This window comes from Bidens hawaiensis, unplaced genomic scaffold (genome assembly GCF_021521415.1).
Source record: "Bidens hawaiensis isolate Kalapana, Puna unplaced genomic scaffold, B.hawaiensis_p1.1 tig00027122_1, whole genome shotgun sequence".
In the NCBI taxonomy this organism is placed as follows: domain Eukaryota; kingdom Viridiplantae; phylum Streptophyta; class Magnoliopsida; order Asterales; family Asteraceae; genus Bidens; species Bidens hawaiensis.
In genome coordinates, this window is record NW_027494382.1 from 196,958 (window position 1) to 219,904 (window position 22,947).

Below are 22,947 nucleotides of genomic sequence, written 5' to 3' on the forward strand. Positions count from 1 at the left end.
TGGATGGTTTTGTTGCCAATAAATTTATTTGCCTCAAGTAATTATCATTTTTGGTGGATAAAGGGGGCTCGAGAGGTTGTTAGTTAAATTCACTACTTCATTCGGATTTTCATTTTATCGCCTCTTATGTAAGAGAGTTTTGATTTTATGACGGCACAATGACTGTCAAGTGATAGCCCGTGATATGGTTTATCAAGAGAACGCCCAAACCAAACTCTGAAACCGGCGTGAGACAACGAGTCTCTAATTTAAAAAGTGCGACAGCCTAAACACAAAAAATCGTCGTTTTAAAATATGTTTTATTTAAGATAATATATTGGCAAAAAATAAACAAATATTATATTAAGTTTTTCGTTTTAGTATGCGAAAATTTTAAAGAGTGATACATATTTTTCTTAACTTTATTATGTCTTCGTAATCGTAATATCTCTATAATGTATTATCTGTTGTAGGCTTGTTACTTGTAGCTATTATAATCTTTTACCATTTTCTTGTTATTGTTAGTTTATTGAAACTAGGTTTTTAATGTTCCTTGATCTTTAGATTTCATGACTAGCATAATATGTTTCTGTATATTTTTCATGTTCATATGTGACTTTTAAGCCGAGGTTTTACTATAAGCAACCTCTAGTTGTTTCAATTTTTAAGAGCAAGCTAGACTATTAACTTTCGGTGAGAAGACAAAAGTACATGTTCTTCACAAAATAGAACGAACTTAACCCAACTTGGACCGGAGTGGGACTAGAATTGTGTATCGGGTCAACACGGGATCTCCCGACCTGACTCAGACATCAACTGGAACCAAATGGGCATATACAAGATGCGAGAATCAGACCAAGATAGCATGGATCGATCCGGATATTACAGTTTACACTGGCATGGCATCATTTCAGTTCTAGATAGTTACGATTTGGATCTAGGCTACAAAGTAGTGTCTAATTAGGGATGACAATGAAACTCGAATTTATGGATGCAAATGAGTCAATCCGGCTCGTTAAAAACTCGAATTTAAAGGAGCTTATACAAGCCTGAGAGCACGAGCTTGAGCCGTAAATTAGGTTTGTTTAATAAACGAGCCCAAGCCCGAGCTTTAAAAAAGAGCTCGAAACAAGCCAATCTATAGCTCCCGTAAATAAAAATCGAGCTCGAGCCTAGTCGAACATGGGTTTGGGGTAAACACTTTCCTAGTTGCTTTTTTCACTTTCATGACTAATTAATCTGAAGTCCTATATATGACTACAAATCTTGGGTCAAGTTATTTTACAAAGTGGAACACAAATGAGAAAGATGAGAAGGATTCTAGACACACAAAAACCTCAAAAAATATTAATAAAAAAATCATAACTAAAACTTTGATAAAAAAAACGAAAAAAGTAAAAACACAAAAATGATTCCATCATTTTTCTCGTTCTAAAAAGAAACACAATGGTGATTGAAAAAAGTCATTGTGTCTTTTTATTTATAATTGTGTTTTGAGTTTGTTTTCGTCATTGATTGTGTCTTTTTTCTTGAAACTGTGTCATTTTTTCTTTATATTGTGATATATTACTCAACATTGTGCTATATTTTGTTCAGCATTGTGTTATGTTTTGTGATCTATGGTGTCTTTTTTTAGTTATAATTGTGTCTTATGTATATTTTCGTCATTGTGTCTTTTCGTCATTTTTTATATTTTTTTCGTATTTTTTATATATTTTTTTAATGGGAATGATGGCAAAAACATTTTAGTTTTTTAATTTTTTAATTTTTTTCGTTTTTTATTTAATTTTTGAGTTATGATTTTTTTATTATTTTTTTTAAATTTATTTTTAAAGGGTTTTTGTGTGGTCACAAATCATTTTCACACTTCTTATTTTTGTCAACCTTTGTATTTTAACTTTACCATACAAACCTATGCTATTACACCACTAATCTACTTCTTATATAAGTAAACGATTGATGCATTGGTTTACTCTTTAAATTTCGACCAACTACTTTTTTGTTAAATATTTTGGCCTAATGGCCTTAACACTTGTGATCATGCTTGAGAGGTAATTTTGCCTACATATATTGTTGTTTGTAAATATATACCATGTGCATTGTGGTGTACTTATGAATCTAGATTTCAGTGTTTTGAACAAGTTAGGTGATTCATATACAAAATTCTGTCTATACACATGATTAGGAGTCTCTTTATATACATAAAATTATTCTTGATGGGACACTCACGATTGATTCAGACAACAAAGTATCTGTTTATTATATTCTTGGTTCAGGAACTTGCAAGTTGAAGTACACTTTTGTTCATGGAGGGTTGACTACATTTGAGCTTAGCTATGATTTGGCCAAAGATTCATGGGATTTTGCGGTTTCTAGGATGGTTTATGCAGATCATGTGTTAAGCGCTGCATATCAGACGTCTAGTCAGAATTTGGCAGTGGATTAGTCAATTAAGTCACCGTTGATTGGATCTTACAAGGCATCACTTCATGATCCTGTTTTATGCTAGCCGATTGTGAAAGAAACTATATTCTATGTTAATTATCTTTACAATAATACCAATGAATAAATAGATACAATGAGGTGAGTGATTTAAGGAGCTAACTACGGAATACATAATCCATTTCTAACAAACTAATAAATACATTTAAATACAAAAGATATGCCAATAATATCCCAGTTAACAGATTGTTGTTATCTATTTACTTTACTCAACCAACCCGTCTTGCCACCTCTAGCATAATACATATTATAAGATTTTTACGGTGTTACCAAGATCAAAAGCATTTTGCCTTCTTGATATCATCACTTGTTAAAAGTGAATGATATAAGGATCATGATCACAAGGGCTTGGAGGATAAAAAGTAGAGATCACTGAAAATCAACTTCCAGCGATTTTGATCTCTCCATACAGCTTATTCAGAACTTCTCGGAGTTTGACGATTTGCATTGCTCTGAAAATGTCGAGATGAATGAGTCATTTACGTGTGAAATGCAAAGGGCACTCGCCACTACGGTGAAAAATCAGCGTATGTTATTTTCATTTAAATATGGATCATATTTGCATAAACTTTGGATATTTTGTCTAAATTTGAAATATGTTGGCTTAAATTGATTTATGTTTGTAAACATGGTTTTTTTTGGTAGCGTTTAAACTCGTTTGTCTCTGTTGAATTTATAAAATATTGTGATTGAATTTCTATAACTATTTGTCTATTTGGAACTTTTGGTGTATTTTGTCTAATTGCACCCCTGGTATATGAGATGTATTTTGTCTTCAACCAAGTGGTTGCGGGTTTAAATAGATGTAGAGTAGAAGGTGTTTAGACACCAGTAAAAATCGATTACATATGAACCATACCAACATAGATGACACGTGTTAAAACCTAAATCAACACTCTAGGAGCCTGTTCTTTCTTTTCATTCTACAAATATACATCACTTATTAAACAAGAAAAAAAGCACGCCAAAAATCACGATCTAGCCTATTGCAAAAGCCAAATATTAACCAAGCAATGGTCGCACATAAAAACAATCCATGTAAAAATAACTATTACCAGCACGAAACAAATATTATCCATCTCAAAACAGATTCATACCAAGGAAACCATAACACTTTAAAGACTACTAATACAGGGAAACCATTGTAACAGAAGTTTTGTATATACAAATGCAAACAACTCGATTGTAACTCTTACTCCATGACTTATTTATTACTTGCACCCTCATTCTTATTCAAATTTTTAAGAGAGCCAAACACCGAAGTTTTTTGTTGATTATTTGAGGATTTTGCAAATGGGTTAGCTGACCGTTGACCCTCTGCTTGTTTCACCTCACCAATCTTTGTCTTTGCTAAACCGTTATTTTCAGATATATTACCAGATTTCGGTTTCACAACCTTAGATGGCTCTGCATCCTTCTTCGCTAAAGAAGGCGTTGACAGTTGACCTTTAATATCAGATTTCGGTTCTGGCACATTCTCAACCTTAGCTGGCTCTTCGGTCTTCTTTTTCTTCACCGGTTCTGGAGCCTTAAAGATTTCTGATGCTGTAAACGTTTTGCGAATATCAGCATCAGCAGTCTTTGGTTCTGTTGTTTCTTTAATAAGTGTCTCTTTGGCTTCTTGTTTAAGCAATCTTTCCTGTAAAAACAAAACAATGGTTGTGATTAATACTAATAATATTGAAATGTGCATGTTTGTGTCATGTAATTAATTGATTACCTCCAATATGGCGTTAAACCTTTCTGCCAAATTTGGTAGCTTCATTGCTGTCACAAGCTTTATTGCACCTCCAACGGATTTCTCCATTGAAAGAAGTTTAACGAGTTCTATAGCCCTCACAAGTTTATCCCCTGATACAAAACATCATGGAAACCATAAGCTTTGTAATCTTGTTTACAATTCTAGATGGTTTTTCAAAAGTATCATTTTTATTTAATATAGTTACTCTAGTTGATTACTAAGATGGTCCTTGTCGTATGACCTTATTGCAAGTTTGGTCCTTAAGTTTGAGAAATTAGATGGGAGTTTATTTTACCAGTTATAGATGAGTGTTAATATATTTTTTTGGAACAGGGAAATAGAGCTAACCAGTACAGCAGGATGCAATGAGCCTCAAGATGGATCTATCCAAAGCTGCTTCTGACTCAAGCGCCTCGTCATCGAGTGACGTGGCATCCTGACCCAGTGCTTCTGTTTCTTGAATCCTTTGTTGAATCTATTAAAAATCCCAGTTGTAATTAATATGTAAACACGCATCATATCATTTAGAACCAACGAAAATACCCAAAAAAAGTCATTTTCACATTATTTGATCAAGAAACATACAAAAATTAAAGCAACTTTACCTGAGAAAGATGCATGTTACTGAGAATGAACTCATTTTCAAGATTTTCGGCTCCTAAATCTGATGATGCAAGAGGGACTGCAAGATCTAACAGGGTAAGAACTGGTTTTGGAACAGCCTGAATAACAAAGAACACAATGTTAGTTTCAAAAGACAAATTGACAAGAAAACAACAAAAAAACACACATGAAACATGTTGATTTCATGTGGATAGTTGATACTACCTGTGGGAATTTATCAGGAGATTTGCATAGAATGCAAAACAGCTTGCTTGAGTTCAATCCAACAACCCAATAGTTTTCATCTTTCTTCTTCAACTTACTGGCACTGCATAATTAGATATTAAATAATTATAATTATATAAAAAAACCATTTCTAAGTAACTCTTAACTATATTCAAGTAATGTTTACCTGAAGAGCGGGACCCATCTGCCTCCGTATTGATTAGTAAACACACGAAGAACACCCTGGACATTTAAATCAAGTTTCTTACTTTTCTATAACTATATATGTGAATAAATTAAATCAAGGCATACCATAGAGTCAAACGAACTTAGATGACCTTCTTCACTATAACCAAGCCAGGTCAAACACGAACCAGGAGTCAAAGGCAACCTCCCTTTGATAGGTACGGTTCCATTAACAACATTAAAGACCTCAAACTTTAGCATCTGATCATTAGATGGAAGAGCAGGCGAACAATGTGTGACAACCACAAGTTCATCACGAAAGCCTGACGCAGTCACTACTGGTCCATCAAGCGAAACAACGTGCCTCTACAAATAATAATCAATTTCAGTATAATAGTATTATAAGAGTACTAAAACAAACTGAACATATAATAAGATTAAAAAAAGAATACCTGTAAACCACCCTCGGTGAAAATACGAAGAAAATTTAAGCTTGTAACAGCAGCAACCCAAGAAGATCCAAGTGCTACAGCTCTTACCTCTTCTTCTTCAAATCGCATATACCACTGAATACATGTATCACGTAACATAATTTAAGTATTTCAAAACTGGTAAACTATAACTTAAAGTAAAAAAATAACAGAAGCTAACAAACCTCGCTATTATTTGCCCAGCTTTTGAAAGGGCGGTACATGAGGGTGCTCATGTTTTTCTCGCCTTTGCATGGATTTGCAAACACACTTCCATTTTCATTCAAGGAAGCCATAGTGAAACCAAAATGATCTGTCATGGCAGGCACTCGAGGCCCACTGCCAGTGTCATGAAAATCGATCTGCATGCCATAAATAACAGGTGTGAGCCGAAAGAGGTTATATGAATCAAAATAAAACTAACCAACATAACCAAATCAAAATAATCAAACCATACTAAAACTGACTTTTACAATTTGGTTTCGTTTTGTATTTTCTGATAACCGAATTTTACGGTTGGTTTTGTGTTTACTTAAAAGAGAGGAAGCGAACCAAACACACCAAAAAAACCAAATTCTCTGGTTTGGTTTCAGTTTTGTATTTTTGAAAACCTAAAAAACCCAACCTAACTAAAAAACAAATTTTACGGTTCACAGTTGATTATGAACCAATTTTGGAAAAATAAAAGATAGTCAAATTCCTTTTCGATAACAAATCGGATTTTTCAGTTGTGCGGTTCGCTTTTTTGGTTGTTGGAGATAGTCAGCCAAACCAAACAACCAAAAAAACAACCAAACTTTACAGCTTGGTGTCGATTATGGGCAACCAAAAGACTGAACTAGAAGACTTGTTTAATAATATGGAGAAAATAAAAGATGCTAATAACGCTTTCATTTTTTTACCATATGATTTATTTTTAACTTAAATATCAATGCATTATTCCGTACCATTTTTTCAGCCCAAAAATTTTCAAGCACAAATGGCAAAAAATGAACCAAATGTGAAAACCAAAAACCATAAAAACTGAAACCAAACTTTTTTAAAAACCCAAACAAACCCATGCATACCTCTAATAGTTAGTATATGTGTACATTTCATGAAAATATATGACCAAAATTTTTTATTTGAAAAGATAATAATACCTCTATATGGGAGTATTCATCATGCTTCATTGAGGTTATAGTTCCAAGCATATTATAACATAAAAACCGCCTTTTACCGGGCTGTACAGGAGTACAACCCGACTGAAAAGCTTCCTGCATTACTGGACCCGCGACAGCCACCGGACCTGCTGACGTGGCACGCTTTTTCACACTTTCCTTGCCAGAAACATAAGGCTTTTTGTAAGATTCAATTTGCATATCATCCTCTGAATCTTCATCGTATTTAAACGGTCTTAACCGTTTCCTGTTAACTGGTTCAGAACCAGCAAGGCTATCTTCGCCATCATCACTTAAACTGCCAGATACACTCGGCTCGTGTTCTTCCTCGTCAAATAATAATAAACCATCACTCTTTTGTGAAGTTAAATCAGTAAGTCCTTCAGTAGGAGACTTCATGGACGATGGTATAACCGAGTCCCAAACACCATACTTTCCCATAACACCAATAACAGCTAACGCGTTCCCATGTGGCTTCCATGCCATACAACATATTAACTCATCAAACTTCTGTCTTTCAATGTCTTGTTTCTTAACAACATCCCAAATCAAAACTTGTTTATCCAATCCAGATGTCGCAACATACTTTCCATTAAGTGACCAACTCAAGAAACAAACAGGTTCCGTGTGGTCACCTCTTAATGTGAAGAGTTTTTCAGCGGTGTCTCTATCATACATAACCACATCGTTTTTCAAACCAGAAACCGCTAGCATTTCACCATCTGGACTCCAGCCAATTGCAGTTAGGGTTGAAAAGTCAGAGGAAGTGCTGGGAGCAATGTTTTTAAGGGTATGGATTGTTGTACCGGATTGGAGCTCCCAGATAATAACAGTTCCAACTGAATCAACAGAAGCTAAGAACTCGCTTTTTGGATCAAAAGCTATGCCTGTGATGGACCCACGGTGTGATTTCAAAACCCTAGCAATTGAACCGTCTATTGTGTTAATGAGTTTAATACCATCATCATCACCACCAGCTGCCAGCAGTGTACCCTGTCTATTGAAGGATAAAACACGAATTGGTAGTGTAAATCTGCTAATATTGGACTCAAAATCGCCTCCTGGTAAAAAACAATTTAAACACTTCAAATTAGATCAAATACAAAATATTCCTTTTTGACACATGACATCAGTGCTCATGCAGAATAAATTAGTCATGTAACAAGTAATCTTCACAAGTGTACTAATTTACGTACAATCAATTAATCATCATCTAAAGGTTTCTGCTACTCAATTACATGTTACATAAGTATAAGTTTAACAGGTTATATACATTTTCAGTTGCAGAACTCCCTGGATCAGAACACATTTACAAGTACAACTAAAAAAATAAAAGAATAATTATAACCTATATAAATAAGAATACCAGTGTAACTATAAACAAAAACCATACCAGTTTATTTAATTCAGCAACTGTTACTACCGGTACCATTAAAAATACCAAAACCAAATGGTATCAATACAGAAAACATGAAAAAACAAATATTTGTAAGCAATTGCCCATCCGTAAATTACAAATAACAAAACTAGTGAAAGTACATTATTATTATTACAAGCCATCAACACCTCCAAAACTCATAATATAGCAAACAACAGCCTTAGTAACAATATAATCTAAACCTAACTAATTGATTACATAAAGTAACATATATATATATTTACCAGGGAACTTGTATAGTTTGACGGATCGGTCACTAGATCCGGAAGCTAGACACGTGGAATTAGGGCTCAGAGCCAACGCCGTGACACCGTCTTTATGATTACGAAGAGACTTTGGAGGAACTGACGGTAACAGAGCGTCTTGGATTGAAATGGATAGATCGGAAGACGAGGCGGTAACGATGTGCTCGGCGGTGCGGTCCCACAGTACCGTACAGTAGGAGCTCACACCGTCCTCATTCTTGTGAGCTTCTCGCAGCTTCATTGATCTGATCTTCATGGCTGATATTTTGTTTGGGGACTTACAATTGGCTTACCAGTATTATTGTCTATTGTGAATATTGTCAACTCTTATGCCTAGTAAGGGTTTCGAAAATGTTAAATCAGTTTTCGCGGGAATTTTATTTCACCATTGAACTGGGTCTGTTTCCGGTGATTGGGCTTGGATAAAAGGCTCAACAGGCCCAATACTGTAACTTGTTGTGTTACTTTTGTTATTAATTTTGGTAAATTATATAAATGCATCACTATGAGAACTTTGTTTTGGTTTGGACAGAGAGTAAAGTGCCAAAAACCCAAGATCGTCCATGAGGTGAGGTGAATTATTCGACTTTCATCTAAAACCTTTGTTTTGTGCCACTGAACCGTTAAGGTATATCACTTCTTGCCAATTATGTCCAAATCGTTAACCCCGTCTAGTTGCACAGAAATAAACAATTTACCATATATGTGATCTAAACTACGGTGTTGCTACAATAATTTGATTTTAATCGGCTACAATAATTTGATTTTAATCGGATAGGGGACACCAGAGTTGTTTACCTCTTTGGCTCATTATAACACTTGGTGTCTACTACGCGAAGAAAGGGAAACATAAAGAAAATCGAAGAGGGTTGAGTTAATGTTTTGGTTCTTGTTAATGTTTTGGGATGAGTTTTCAAAATCATTCATATGAGTCATTCATATGTTAAAAACCATTCTTGTTAATGTTTTAATAATTGGTTCTTGTTTGGGTGTTTGATTTACAAAATTTATATTTTATCAAATTATAATTTGTCAAAGGAATCAGAATTTGTCAAAATGTTGAATATTGTTAAAATGTTATGATATATTTAGTGAACAAAGATCCTGTAAATTGTTAGGTAAGTTGAAATTTAGGCCAAACAACATCACATCATGTAAAAAGAGTCAGCCCAATGACATATGAGTGGATTTCTGGTTTTCTATCATTCCAGAAATGCTATCATTTGGTACTCCACTAATGACTAATGCCCACGTTTTTCTTTTAATAGCAAAATCAAATAATATTATAAGCAGTGAATTAGCAGGGAGCTAATCCAAAATACCAATATCAATCATTCTTAACAGCATATTAAACAAAAATTATGTTATTATTATAACAAAACCTACACCTTGCATACCATACACTCAAATGCCACAATGGACATTAAATAATACTAACAATATTAATAAAATTAAAAAAATTGGAGCACCAGCAAAAACACCCTACAATTTCGAGTTTCAACTCCTCTCTGTGTACATATCACTAGTATTGAACAACCCTGCGATCTCAACACGATTTTCTACACACGAAATAAAAGTAACAAGACACTAATAACGGTCGTGAAAACATTCTTGTCGGCCTGCGTCCTCGTATTTTTAACAAACACTCATTGTACACCGACAAGGTCAAGGATCAAGAATCATAATCTTGAAAATTCATAGTCCAACGCGCCAAACTAACCGCAAATCCTTAATCACAGAGCGTTCACAAGTTCGTCATCCTCTAACGGCTGCAAGCATTCTTCTGGATTTGCATAAAAGTAATCTTCTTCTTTGGGTTTATCTGGAACAACCAATCTTTTCCTAGGGCTCCCCATACGCTGCGCGTGTGTATCCTTAACCGCACTTGAGAATTCCTCCCAACTCAACGACCCGCTTGTATATTTGTCTATTAGTTCAGCCAAAACCCTCCTGTCCAACTGTATTGTCTTTTTGAAACCCAAAAATCTGAAAAAGATTATAATAATTATTAATTAATGTTAATAACAAAATAGGCAACCATTAAAAAGTTATAGCAAATTAATAACGGCTTACCTACGATGGCCTTCTACAACTTTGGCCATGTTTCCATCATATGTGGGTACAAAAATATCACTCTCTAGTGACACAAGATAATCCAATGCTGCCATTTGTGACGAGTGATTTTGAAAATACTGAAGGTCATCCGCCCCTAACAGAGTCTCCTTCCGTACCTGTTAAAAGATAAATCTTTGAGAAATAAAGATATATGTACATAAACACACGCGCACGCGTATATATAACGTTGTACTAACCAGTTTCGGGTAGGCGTTTGCAAGACTATCCAATCTCCTTTTTCCACCGTATATTTCACCAGCAGCAATATAAATCTGGATGTCACGGTCAATATCCAGCGCTCTAAGTGTAAGAGCGGTTTCTTCAGGAGTCAAGGGGCATAACCCGTCTTTTCGTTTCAAATCAGAGTTTATTATCTTTTCCTTCCACCAGGGGTAAGCATACCTGCATACAGAAAACGAGTCAAACATCCAAATGGGGAAAACGTTTTCCGTTTCTAAAACTGCTGATGTAGGAAAGTCAAACCTCATTCTGGTCAACTCTTCAACCTCTTCAGCATTGCATCCTTGTGTACAACCAGAAAATGCTAACATGTCCATTTCATATCTGAGATGAAGCACTAAAAAGGGCCCGTTTTGTCTCAAAAGATTAACAACACGTCTACTGTCACACCCCGGCCAGAGGCGGAATGCCAAGGGCGTGGACGAAGTCTCAGATTGAATAAGCCATAACACAGGTTAAGAGTCTAAATGAAATGCATACATAGATAATCAAGTTACATTGTTCAAAAGATACAAATAAAACCACAATAGTCCAACAGATACTAAGTCTAGTACTACGCCTTCAGTCATCTCCTAAGGCCATCTAGAAATCCCTGTTCTTCATCTATTAGCATTACCTGAAAAATATGCAAGAAAGCGTCAACTACAAAAATAGTTGAGTGAGAACATAAGTTTGTTGTAAAAGGAAAAGGCTTCATACACAAGCATGTTAGACCATGTTGTAGGGGTTTATATATAGGGTGTACCAGCGGCTAACCCACCACTCCTACAACATATTTTGCTGTGCTTATTGTTTTATGAGTTTCAAAGTGAGAAGACAGTTCATAAGTAAAAGCGTAGTGTATAATACATGGTTCGGTACAGTTCATAATAGTGTGTGAAAAGCGTGTACGTGGATCATTGAGTTACAACGTGTATAAGGCAATACAATAGTTCACAATTCTTGAGATAAATGCACATAACAGATAGACCAAAGAGCAAGTAATAACACATAGTACACATAGAGGTCACGCGAGTGTGAGGCGAGACTTACATGGATTCACACAGAATCCAAGGCCGTCGAGTATGCGAGACTTACATGGATGCCGCAGTATCCAAAGCAGTCGAGTGTGCGAGACTTACATGGGTGCCGCAGTACCCAAAGCAGTCGAGATAGTGACCGTGGTTCATAGAGCAACAGTTCATAGAGCAACGGTTCATAGTACAACGGTTCATAGTGTAACAGTTCATAAAGTGATACAAATTTATAGAGTAAGTAAAGTAATTGTGATGGTGTTTACATTACGTTAAGTTATAAGTGAAAGCGAGTAAAAGCAGAGTAAAACAGTGTATAAAGGTTTGAAGTAAAGTGTTTTGCATATTTCCACCCCGTGGTTTGATAAAGTAAAAACAGTTGAAAAGGGGTTTATGAACTCACCTTGATCTCGGGTTAGGATGGTGCTACAGAAGATCTCCTTAGCCTAGAGTTGGACATATGTATAAGGTTAACAACGTGCTATAAGTCTAAGAAAACGAGTTTACGCGACCTCGAGCAAAAACTGGGTTTTTAAAGATGAAAACAGCTTGGTTCCGGCTTGATTCGATCGAATAAGAATACATTCGATCGAATAAGAATACATTCGATCGAATAGGAACACGTTCGGTCGAACAGGCACACATTCGATCGAATAGACACACATTCGATCGAATCTGAGGCACACTCGATCGAACCAGAAACACATTCGGTCGAACCAGTTTGGGAAAACTCGTTCGGTCGGACATGGAACTTGTTCGATCGAATAGACACTCGTTCGATCGAATACGAAGCTCATTCGATCGAATGAGTTGGAGACCATTCGGTTGCTTTCCTATTCGGTTGACTGGACTGGTTCGATCGACTCCTTCGATCGAATGAACTGGTTCGATCGACTGGTTCGATCGAATGAGTCTGATTCGACTCCTTCAAGCTGGGCGACGGAGAAACCTACGGGTTTTCCAGATTTTCCAGATTTTTGACCCAAAATCGAAGTTTTTGACATGGAAATGCTCGGGATTGAAAGGGGTATCGATTCCTAGTACTTTTAAACACAAAAGCTTGCATTTTGACACCAAAACAAGTCGGTTTTTGACCCGAAAACTCAAGTTACGAAAATGGGAGTTTTTTGCTCGATTTGAGGCCGAAAATGGTTATGAAAACGGATGATTTTCGAAAGGGACTTACCAAAAACGATTAGGAACAAGATTCCGGGCTCGGATTTGTGATTTGAGGACTTTCTCTCTCTAGCTTCTCTCTCTAGAAATGAGAGAGTTTGGGTGGGTGCAAGTGAAAGAGTTGGGTGAAAATGGTGGAAGTGTCAAGAACTTTCGTTTATATACTACGGGTTTGGTTAGGCGCGGGTTGGCTACCTACGGGTCGAGATTAGCCGAGTCCATAAATTTTGTAAAACGAAACATTTTTCTATAAACTTTTATGAAATAACTTTGAATAAAATATCTGAAATCTTTTAAAATAATGAGAATATCATTTATTTACAAAAGATAGATTTTTGGTCACCGGGTTAAATTTCGGGATGTTACAGTCTCCCCTACTTTAGGGAATTTCGTCCCGAAATTCAAGCACACGGTCCAACTTATGAAATAGATTCTACCAAATCAATACAGGTTATTCGTTTGATGTGCACTTCCAGGGATTCGCAAATTAACGAGGAGGGGGCTTATATATAGGGTGTACCATCGGCTAACCCACCACTCCCTCATCGTAATTTGAGAATTTCCCTTTCCATGCATAACGTCCAAATGGCCTATATTAACTTTTAAATATTATGAAATTTTGAGCATGAGATAACTTAGTTCGAGATAGAGTAATCAATCCAAGAGAGAAAACAAATTGCGCATAGTGGTTCTAATAGTGAGTTCATGAGCACAAATAGTTCATTCGCGATTCTAGTGATTAGAGCAACTTAGTTCATTCAAACACAAAGCTATGAGCATTCACCCAAGACTTGCTTCGGGCGCATTCATGTACTGCTGAAGGGGTTTATATATAGGGTGTACCAGCGGCTAACCCACCACCCCTTCAACTTTACCCGAATGCTCCTTTCCGCTGATCTTGGACTAGGGCTCACAGTGACACTCCTATCCCCTCACAAGCCCTAAATTCCAATTTTTCGTATTCGATCATATTCAATTCCAGTTGTAGGAGTTTATATATAGGGTGTACCATCGGCTAACCCACCACTCCTACAACTTTCCTCGAATACTCTCTCAACTGCCATTGGGTTCAAGACTTGCGACACACTTTACTACCACAAGTCCCTACCTCCAATACCCGCTTCAGAACTACACACGCCCTGCCGAAGAGGTTTATATATAGGGTGTACCAGCGGCTAACCCACCACCCCTCCGACATTCTTTGAGTAGCCCTTACTCCACGAATATTGGGCTCAGGACTCATAGTACCATGATGGAACATTTGCATACGTACGCACCTGTGACTTAACAATTATATTCCGGACTATAATTGTTATTTCACCTTGCGTCGTCCTTGCAATTGTCACCCCATCGCGTAAGTGCTTAAGGGAAAACTCTACACATAATCACATAATCAGGCAATCACATAAGTAGCAAATGTATAAATGCGTAAATAGTTCAATCGGTCGTGAAACACATTTGTTCGTTGGTCGTTGCGTAAGGGATACAAGAGCATTGCGTTTGTGCGTGGTTCGTGTAATTGTGCTTAGTGTACAAAGTGTAATAGTGATAATAATAGTGGAAAGTGTGTTGATCATAAGTGGTGTTGTCAAGAATTCGAGTTGAACTAGTCGTGCGGGCGTGTAGAGGTTAAAGGCGAGCAGTTCCGGCGAGGGTTAAAGTCGTAAGAAGAGAGTAAGGAGAAAAGGGTTAGAATCGTGACGAAAGGAAAGGAAAAGAACATACCTGGAGCGGCGTCTTGATCTAGCTGGGCTGCGGCGGCTCCGATCCTGTAAACGCGTCCTGTTGCAGGAGGAATCTCGACGGTGATGCGGGGGCAGCGATTTCTGAGGTGATCGGTGGCTCCACACTCGTAACATGCTCTCGCGTTGGGGGCGGCGTTGTTGGCGACGGCAGGTGCAGATCTGCAGGTATTAGCTAGGTGGCCGAGTCGTCCACAATTGGTGCATCTGTAGCATTGGACTCCCTGGGGGTGATGTCGTTGGCACGTGTGGCATTTGGGATGGGCACCGGCGTATCCCGCTCGGGGTCTGTTGGAGGCATCAGGAGCAACTGCGTTCAAGGGAACAGCTTGAGTGGCAGTAGTGGTGGCGGCAAGGACCTTCTGCTTCTTGCGATTCGGCTCGTCAGATAGTTGACCGGCTTTGATTAGGCTTTGGGCCACAAGAGCGGTGAGGTGAACAGCGGCTTGGACCGTCTGGGGATCAGCTGCGATGAGGATAGCGCGCATGCAATCGGGAAGGCCACGGAGGTAAGCTTCAACAGCACGTTCTGCGGGAGTAACCATATGTGGTACCAAAAGGGCGAGCTCGTGGTAACGCTCAGTGTATTCTTGGTAATCAGCTCCTTCCATCTTATGTTCCCAAAACTCGGCTTCAAGCTTCTGCTGCTCGCTACGGGGTACGAACTCTCGAGTGACGACTTCCCTGAATTCGGTCCAGGACAAAGCGTTGGCAGCTTCACGGCCACGAGTTCTGACTTCGTTGTTCCACCAGTTCAGGGCGCGCTTGAGAAACATACTTGCAGCAAAACGGACTTGCAGATTTTCCGGGCAAGCAACGATATCGAACGTAACTTCCATCTTTTCGAACCATTGAAGAAGACCAGCAGCGCCTTCGAATCCTTCGAAGTTCGTCGGTCGGGCACTTTGGAAGGCCTTGTAGTGTCGATCGGTTGCATTAACGTTCGGGTTCAGGTCTTGGTTTGCAGCGGGTTGAACTCCCTCTCGCATGGTCTGAGCGATTTGAGTCGCCATTCCAGGAAGAACAGCAGCTATCTGTTGTGCGATAATGTTGGCTAGCTCGGCAGAGTCAGAGTTATCAGCGCGTCGGGGAGGCATTCTGGGAATAGACAAAATGAGAGACAAGTGCAAAGGAGATACATCGAGGATATAGCAATAGAGTAAGGCGATCACAAGATAAGCGAACAATGTGTAGGTGTGATACAAGAGGCGATATAGTGATATGTGGCATCATGCTCGAACATAGATCAGGGTGGAGAGACAAGCGTTAATTAAACAGATAAACAGGTAAGCAAGTAACACGTAAATATTTGGTAAGTAAGCAAGTAGTACGTAAACAGTTAACAAGTATGCGAGTGTGATATGTGCAAGTGATGCATGATACTATCCAGAGTATGGTCCCTAAGTTATAGTCTAGGTCATACCTAATTCTCTATAACCTTGGGCTCTGATACCAATCTGTCACACCCCGGCCAGAGGCGGAATGCCAAGGGCGTGGACGAAGTCTCAGATTGAATAAGCCATAACACAGGTTAAGAGTCTAAATGAAATGCATACATAGATAATCAAGTTACATTGTTCAAAAGATACAAATAAAACCACAATAGTCCAACAGATACTAAGTCTAGTACTACGCCTTCAGTCATCTCCTAAGGCCATCTAGAAATCCCTGTTCTTCATCTATTAGCATTACCTGAAAAATATGCAAGAAAGCGTCAACTACAAAAATAGTTGAGTGAGAACATAAGTTTGTTGTAAAAGGAAAAGGCTTCATACACAAGCATGTTAGACCATGTTGTAGGGGTTTATATATAGGGTGTACCAGCGGCTAACCCACCACTCCTACAACATATTTTGCTGTGCTTATTGTTTTATGAGTTTCAAAGTGAGAAGACAGTTCATAAGTAAAAGCGTAGTGTATAATACATGGTTCGGTACAGTTCATAATAGTGTGTGAAAAGCGTGTACGTGGATCATTGAGTTACAACGTGTATAAGGCAATACAATAGTTCACAATTCTTGAGATAAATGCACATAACAGATAGACCAAAGAGCAAGTAATAACACATAGTACACATAGAGGTCACGCGAGTGTGAGGCGAGACTTACATGGATTCACACAGAATCCAAGGCCGTCGAGTATGCGAGACTTACATGGATGCCGCAGTATCCAAAGCAGTCGAGTGTGCGAGACTTACATGGGTGCCGCAGTACCCAAAGCAGTCGAGATAGTGACCGTGGTTCATAGAGCAACAGTTCATAGAGCAACGGTTCATAGTACAACGGTTCATAGTGTAACAGTTCATAAAGTGATACAAATTTATAGAGTAAGTAAAGTAATTGTGATGGTGTTTACATTACGTTAAGTTATAAGTGAAAGCGAGTAAAAGCAGAGTAAAACAGTGTATAAAGGTTTGAAGTAAAGTGTTTTGCATATTTCCACCCCGTGGTTTGATAAAGTAAAAACAGTTGAAAAGGGGTTTATGAACTCACCTTGATCTCGGGTTAGGATGGTGCTACAGAAGATCTCCTTAGCCTAGAGTTGGACATATGTATAAGGTTAACAACGTGCTATAAGTCTAAGAAAACGAGTTTACGCGACCTCGAGCAAAAACTGGGTTTTTAAAGATGAAAACAGCTTGGTTCCGGCTTGATTCGATCGAATAAGAATACATTCGATCGAATAAGAATACATTCGATCGAATAGGAACACGTTCGGTCGAACAGGCACACATTCGATCGAATAGACACACATTCGATCGAATCTGAGGCACACTCGATCGAACCAGAAACACATTCGGTCGAACCAGTTTGGGAAAACTCGTTCGGTCGGACATGGAACTTGTTCGATCGAATAGACACTCGTTCGATCGAATACGAAGCTCATTCGATCGAATGAGTTGGAGACCATTCGGTTGCTTTCCTATTCGGTTGACTGGACTGGTTCGATCGACTCCTTCGATCGAATGAACTGGTTCGATCGACTGGTTCGATCGAATGAGTCTGATTCGACTCCTTCAAGCTGGGCGACGGAGAAACCTACGGGTTTTCCAGATTTTCCAGATTTTTGACCCAAAATCGAAGTTTTTGACATGGAAATGCTCGGGATTGAAAGGGGTATCGATTCCTAGTACTTTTAAACACAAAAGCTTGCATTTTGACACCAAAACAAGTCGGTTTTTGACCCGAAAACTCAAGTTACGAAAATGGGAGTTTTTTTGCTCGATTTGAGGCCGAAAATGGTTATGAAAACGGATGATTTTCGAAAGGGACTTACCAAAAACGATTAGGAACAAGATTCCGGGCTCGGATTTGTGATTTGAGGACTTTCTCTCTCTAGCTTCTCTCTCTAGAAATGAGAGAGTTTGGGTGGGTGCAAGTGAAAGAGTTGGGTGAAAATGGTGGAAGTGTCAAGAACTTTCGTTTATATACTACGGGTTTGGTTAGGCGCGGGTTGGCTACCTACGGGTCGAGATTAGCCGAGTCCATAAATTTTGTAAAACGAAACATTTTTCTATAAACTTTTATGAAATAACTTTGAATAAAATATCTGAAATCTTTTAAAATAATGAGAATATCATTTATTTACAAAAGATAGATTTTTGGTCACCGGGTTAAATTTCGGGATGTTACATCTACCCAATTCTTCAATTTGACTAGTGTATCTCAAAGCATTGAAATTTACTCGACACCTAAGTTTTTGAAGGTCAAGGGGTTGACCGTTATTGGCAAGACGAGCATCGGTTCTGTTTAAATGCACAACTTTGTATTTCTGAATCAGAGGAAGAATCTGCATTCATTCCCAAAATCATAACCATAATTACAACGCACACATATATACAGAAACATTTTATAACTAAACAAAGAATATAAACACTAAACAATACCTGGTTATGATAGTAAGAAATATCAGACCAGCTAACGGGAGCCATGGTATGCACAAGTCCTAACTCAACTCTCTTTTTAAGCCTCGGTGGAAGCTGTTTAAGTATCCGGACTTCATCTCTCAAGGACGTAATGAAATGATCAACATCAAAAATATCCTCAAAATCACTGTAATTCATTAATCATACCAATCAGAAAAATCAAAATCCATAAACTTTAACAAGTATCAAGATACGAAAACATCAGCATACCTTGGATCAGCCCAAAATGAAGTTTTATCCAGCTCAGGAACTATAAGAGTAACATTTAAATATCTAGCAATCGAGACCATATCACAAATCTACACAACGAAGAAACCGTTAAATAAAAACGGTAATTTACATAACAAAGTTGTGAGCTCCAGATAAAAAGATAATAACACTTACAGCGGATCGCATTTGATTGAGTCCTCCATTACATGAAACCACTAAGTAACCATTGTTCTTGTAAACCCCTAGACAATCATTAATCAATTTAAATACTATAATCATATAAAATCTAAATTAAATTGCTTGATTGATCTAAATAACCATCACTGTAACTATAAATAATTTAAAAACAACTCACTCTTTGGTGGAAGAACTCTTGCAGGAACAGCAGGCAACAATTTAAGATCCAACGCAGCTGCAGCGGTCGAATGAGGATCTTGAGTAAAGCATGAAGGCAAGCCTTTCAAAACCCTAGGACCCCAAGTGCCACCAAAAGCAGTCAACTGCACCACACAAGTCCACAACAAGACGGTACTGACGGCCCGAATGACCATCATCTTCATCTTGGGAGACTTCGCGTTCGCCATCGAATTCCGCAGCTTCTCGACCCGTATTTCCCCCAATTTCCTCAACCCCATTGCCCCAATTGCAAACCTCCTCCTCTTATTATTATTATTGTTATTATCCACCTTACACATTATTATTATTATTATTATTATTAATCTCAAAACCCTAAGATCTTGAAATAAATTGTCGGCGTAACAAAATGGATCAAGGATCCGGATGGATTAGTTATGGGTTTTAACGGCAGACTAGTCAACCAAAAAAGAAGCAGAATTTGCAGGTTTATAGGCGAAATTGATTGTGGGTAAAATGCTGTATCGTTATCCCTATCATTTAGACACCACAAAATCTCTAGCTTTTAGGAGGAATTGTAGCGTGTCTTACCATATCTTTTAATTTAATAATAATAATAATAAGGGAAAATTGAAATTAAGTGGTGCTGGTTATGGCGGAAAGAGGTTGCCGGAAATAGAAACTGTCGGTGGCCGGTGAATGGGAAGACACAGGCGTTTGCAACGTGTAGCTTTGTAATGATATCAGTGGGTGGAAAGGATCTATGTCAACTTATATACCATTGAAGTCTGTACAATTTAATAAACTAGTTTAAAGATATGTTAATTGTTTTTTTATCAAACTTGTTAATTACAGATTTACAATTCATTATTTTTATATTTTTTTAAAGCCAAATATATTAACCAAAAATGGAACCTCCAAGTAAGAAACTAGGAGCTCAATTATATGATGAATAAAAAGATATTGCAATAAACAAATACCAAACAAGAAAATACATACATTATTACAATTAAATTTAATGATTTACCAAATTGAAAAGTTGAAACTGCACCAATTTATATCAACTTGACATTTACGGGTTTACTAATAAATGGTGTATATCTTTTATTGCTCAAAAGTAAACTATTGTATTTTAGGAAACGAAACGGTGATAATCGAAACCTAGCTAATTAGTTAAGTGATAATTAAATAAGTGCTTTAGAACATATGATCATAATTAAGTAATTAACATATTGATCATAGAACTATTAAGATATACTCCCTCCGTCACATTATAAGTGTCCTAGTTTGACTTTTCAAGTCTTTCTTTTGCAACCTTGACCGTAAATATTTTTGTCCGTGTCATATAATACTTGTTGAAAATTATATTATGTAAAATACATTTAAAACTCAATCAATTCATATATTTTACATCAAGTATTATATAACACAAACAAAAATATTGTCGGTCAAAGTTAAACAAAAAAGACTTGAAAAATCAAACTATGACACTCATAATGGGACGGAGGGAGTATAACTTGTTTATAGCTATAGCAAAATGGAACAAGAGACACAGTTTATGTATCTTCAGTAATAAAGGACATGCTTGAGCTCATTCTTCTCTTTTAGATAGTATCAATAAGTTGCTATGAGTATAAATTAGTATGTTTATTTGTTGTTTACAGTTTAGCTGATGATATAAATGAATAGGATTAGAAATTTTTCATTGTCCATTGAAATTTGTTAGTGTTTTTATATATAGAGGAAAAGTATATATAAACAAAAAGTCATAATCTCACTATGTCATTTTCATAACAAGGATGTTAATTTCCTATACGATCTAAAACACAAGAAAACAATCGACTTTTATTTTATTATGTCTAACATGCTAATATGCAAGTCATTTTCTCGTTAACACTTTTAACTCGTTTAATAAAGAAATCATTTTCAGGTTGGGATCAAGTAAATTTATGTTTGTTTATACATAATTGAACTAGTTAATCCAATACCTGTCAGTTCTTAAAAAAGTTAATCCAATACCATCAGAAGCCCTAATTTATACAAAGTTAATCCTATAAACATCCTTGAATCAATGAGAATTCTCATGATTAAGTAAAACCAAAAAAAAAGTAAAAAGTGAAATCAATCATGATTGGATAAGAAAAGTGTGTTTGTATTTACACTTTCTAAACTGTTATTTTCTATGAAAGATGAAAACTAATAATGAAAATAAAAAATAAGGTGAATGGTAAACAGGAAAAAAAAAACAAAAGAGATGTACGTACTGCATGTAAGGTAGTACATATATAAGATTCGAACCGAACGTGAAGTCGAGTCCGACTGGCAGAAATGAAACAGTCAATAAATGCAACCCACCAGTGGTCTCCACCACGTATTAAACAACAGCCCATTGCGACCCTCACACGTGTCACGACAATTTGCTTTCTATACTCGCCTACCGGATTCCAGATCCATTTGTTTCATCGTCACGACGCCGACAATATCTCGCGATATATAACAAAATCAATATTGATCAAATCAAACTTTTTGGTCATTCAAATAATACCGACTCTCATGTAATGTAGTCTTAAAACATAGCACGATAGTATATATCCGGTTTAAATTAACTAAACATTTAAATAGAATATATAAGTTACATAGCCAAAAATCCTAGAATTCGGTCTAGACATTAATTTTAATAATGTAATTCGTAAAACAAATTGTTCGGTTTCATTTGAAACTTTCTAAACAGACCGACCAAGTACTTTTTAATGGTCTGAACGCAAAACAAATCCGATTAACAATTTAGACAATTTCTTTTGATATATCCCATGGCGCTAACTTTTGCGGTTATCAAGTCGTCACTGCCAACAATTTGCTAAAACTCGAGAATTTTTTAGAAGACGTGTTTTGAAAATGAAAAGTTCCCACTTGCCTAATTTATTAGTTTTCTGATATGATGTATATAATTATAGATGTACCGACTATGTTTTATATTAACATATTTAAGCATCTTGATATTTATAAAAGCAACACACAACACGTGTAAAGCTCAAAACTCAACTTAAAATGTACAACAAATAATACATCATATAATGCAGTACATACAACTTTTAAAGCCAAAGACACAATTTCTAAAACATCATGTACAAGTTTCTTTGTTAACATTATATATTTACAAGTGAGACTTAAAACATATTTAAGTATATTAAATAAAACCTTTCTGACTTGTGTAATATCAATCGAGATCAGATAGACAAGTCACATTCATGGATATTCATTATGCATACAAATATAATATTATTATCTTTTAGAAAGCCATGAATAGATTTTTTGGCCACCGACAGAATGCCTAAGAACAAAGTTGATGTTTTGAATTTATAATAAAAAATCAATCCCAATAAAAAAATAAATGAAGAGTATACATCTAATAAAGGACCCGGCACATCACACGGATGGAAGGAAACATTATCGATTTTGGGTCTCACGCAACAACCTCTCTTTCTTGGAATTTTCTTCTAGCAAGTAGCTTACGCTCAAAAATGTCGACCTCTACTTCAATTGATTGAGTAGGACATCAAAAGATTTCAATTTAAAGAGAGATCTTGTGTTCAAGTATCACATTTGACCAAAAAAAAAACAAA

General features: G+C 36.8%; 2 protein-coding genes across 2 annotated transcripts; both read right to left on the minus strand.

The window, feature by feature from the left end:
• Positions 1-3,603: 3,603 nt before the first annotated feature.
• LOC143574836 (protein ENHANCER OF LHP1 1-like) lies at positions 3,604-8,848 on the minus strand. The gene is made up of 11 exons (XM_077059355.1): positions 8,529-8,848; positions 6,849-7,927; positions 5,892-6,068; positions 5,689-5,802; positions 5,363-5,602; positions 5,238-5,293; positions 5,051-5,153; positions 4,828-4,944; positions 4,571-4,697; positions 4,202-4,332; positions 3,604-4,120 (listed from the first exon to the last, which is right to left on the minus strand). The coding sequence occupies exons 1-11, from the start codon at positions 8,803-8,805 to the stop codon at positions 3,686-3,688; spliced, it is 2,856 nt and encodes a 951-aa protein (XP_076915470.1). The 5' UTR covers positions 8,806-8,848; the 3' UTR covers positions 3,604-3,685.
• A 1,147-nt stretch (positions 8,849-9,995) lies between these two features.
• On the minus strand, positions 9,996-19,941 carry LOC143574837 (rhamnogalacturonan I rhamnosyltransferase 1-like). The gene is made up of 10 exons (XM_077059356.1): positions 19,326-19,941; positions 19,145-19,212; positions 18,971-19,059; positions 18,722-18,887; positions 18,474-18,624; positions 15,516-15,519; positions 11,148-11,282; positions 10,862-11,066; positions 10,623-10,780; positions 9,996-10,535 (listed from the first exon to the last, which is right to left on the minus strand). Exons 1-10 carry the CDS (start codon positions 19,663-19,665, stop codon positions 10,283-10,285), a joined length of 1,569 nt encoding a protein of 522 aa, XP_076915471.1. The 5' UTR covers positions 19,666-19,941; the 3' UTR covers positions 9,996-10,282.
• Positions 19,942-22,947: the final 3,006 nt, after the last annotated feature.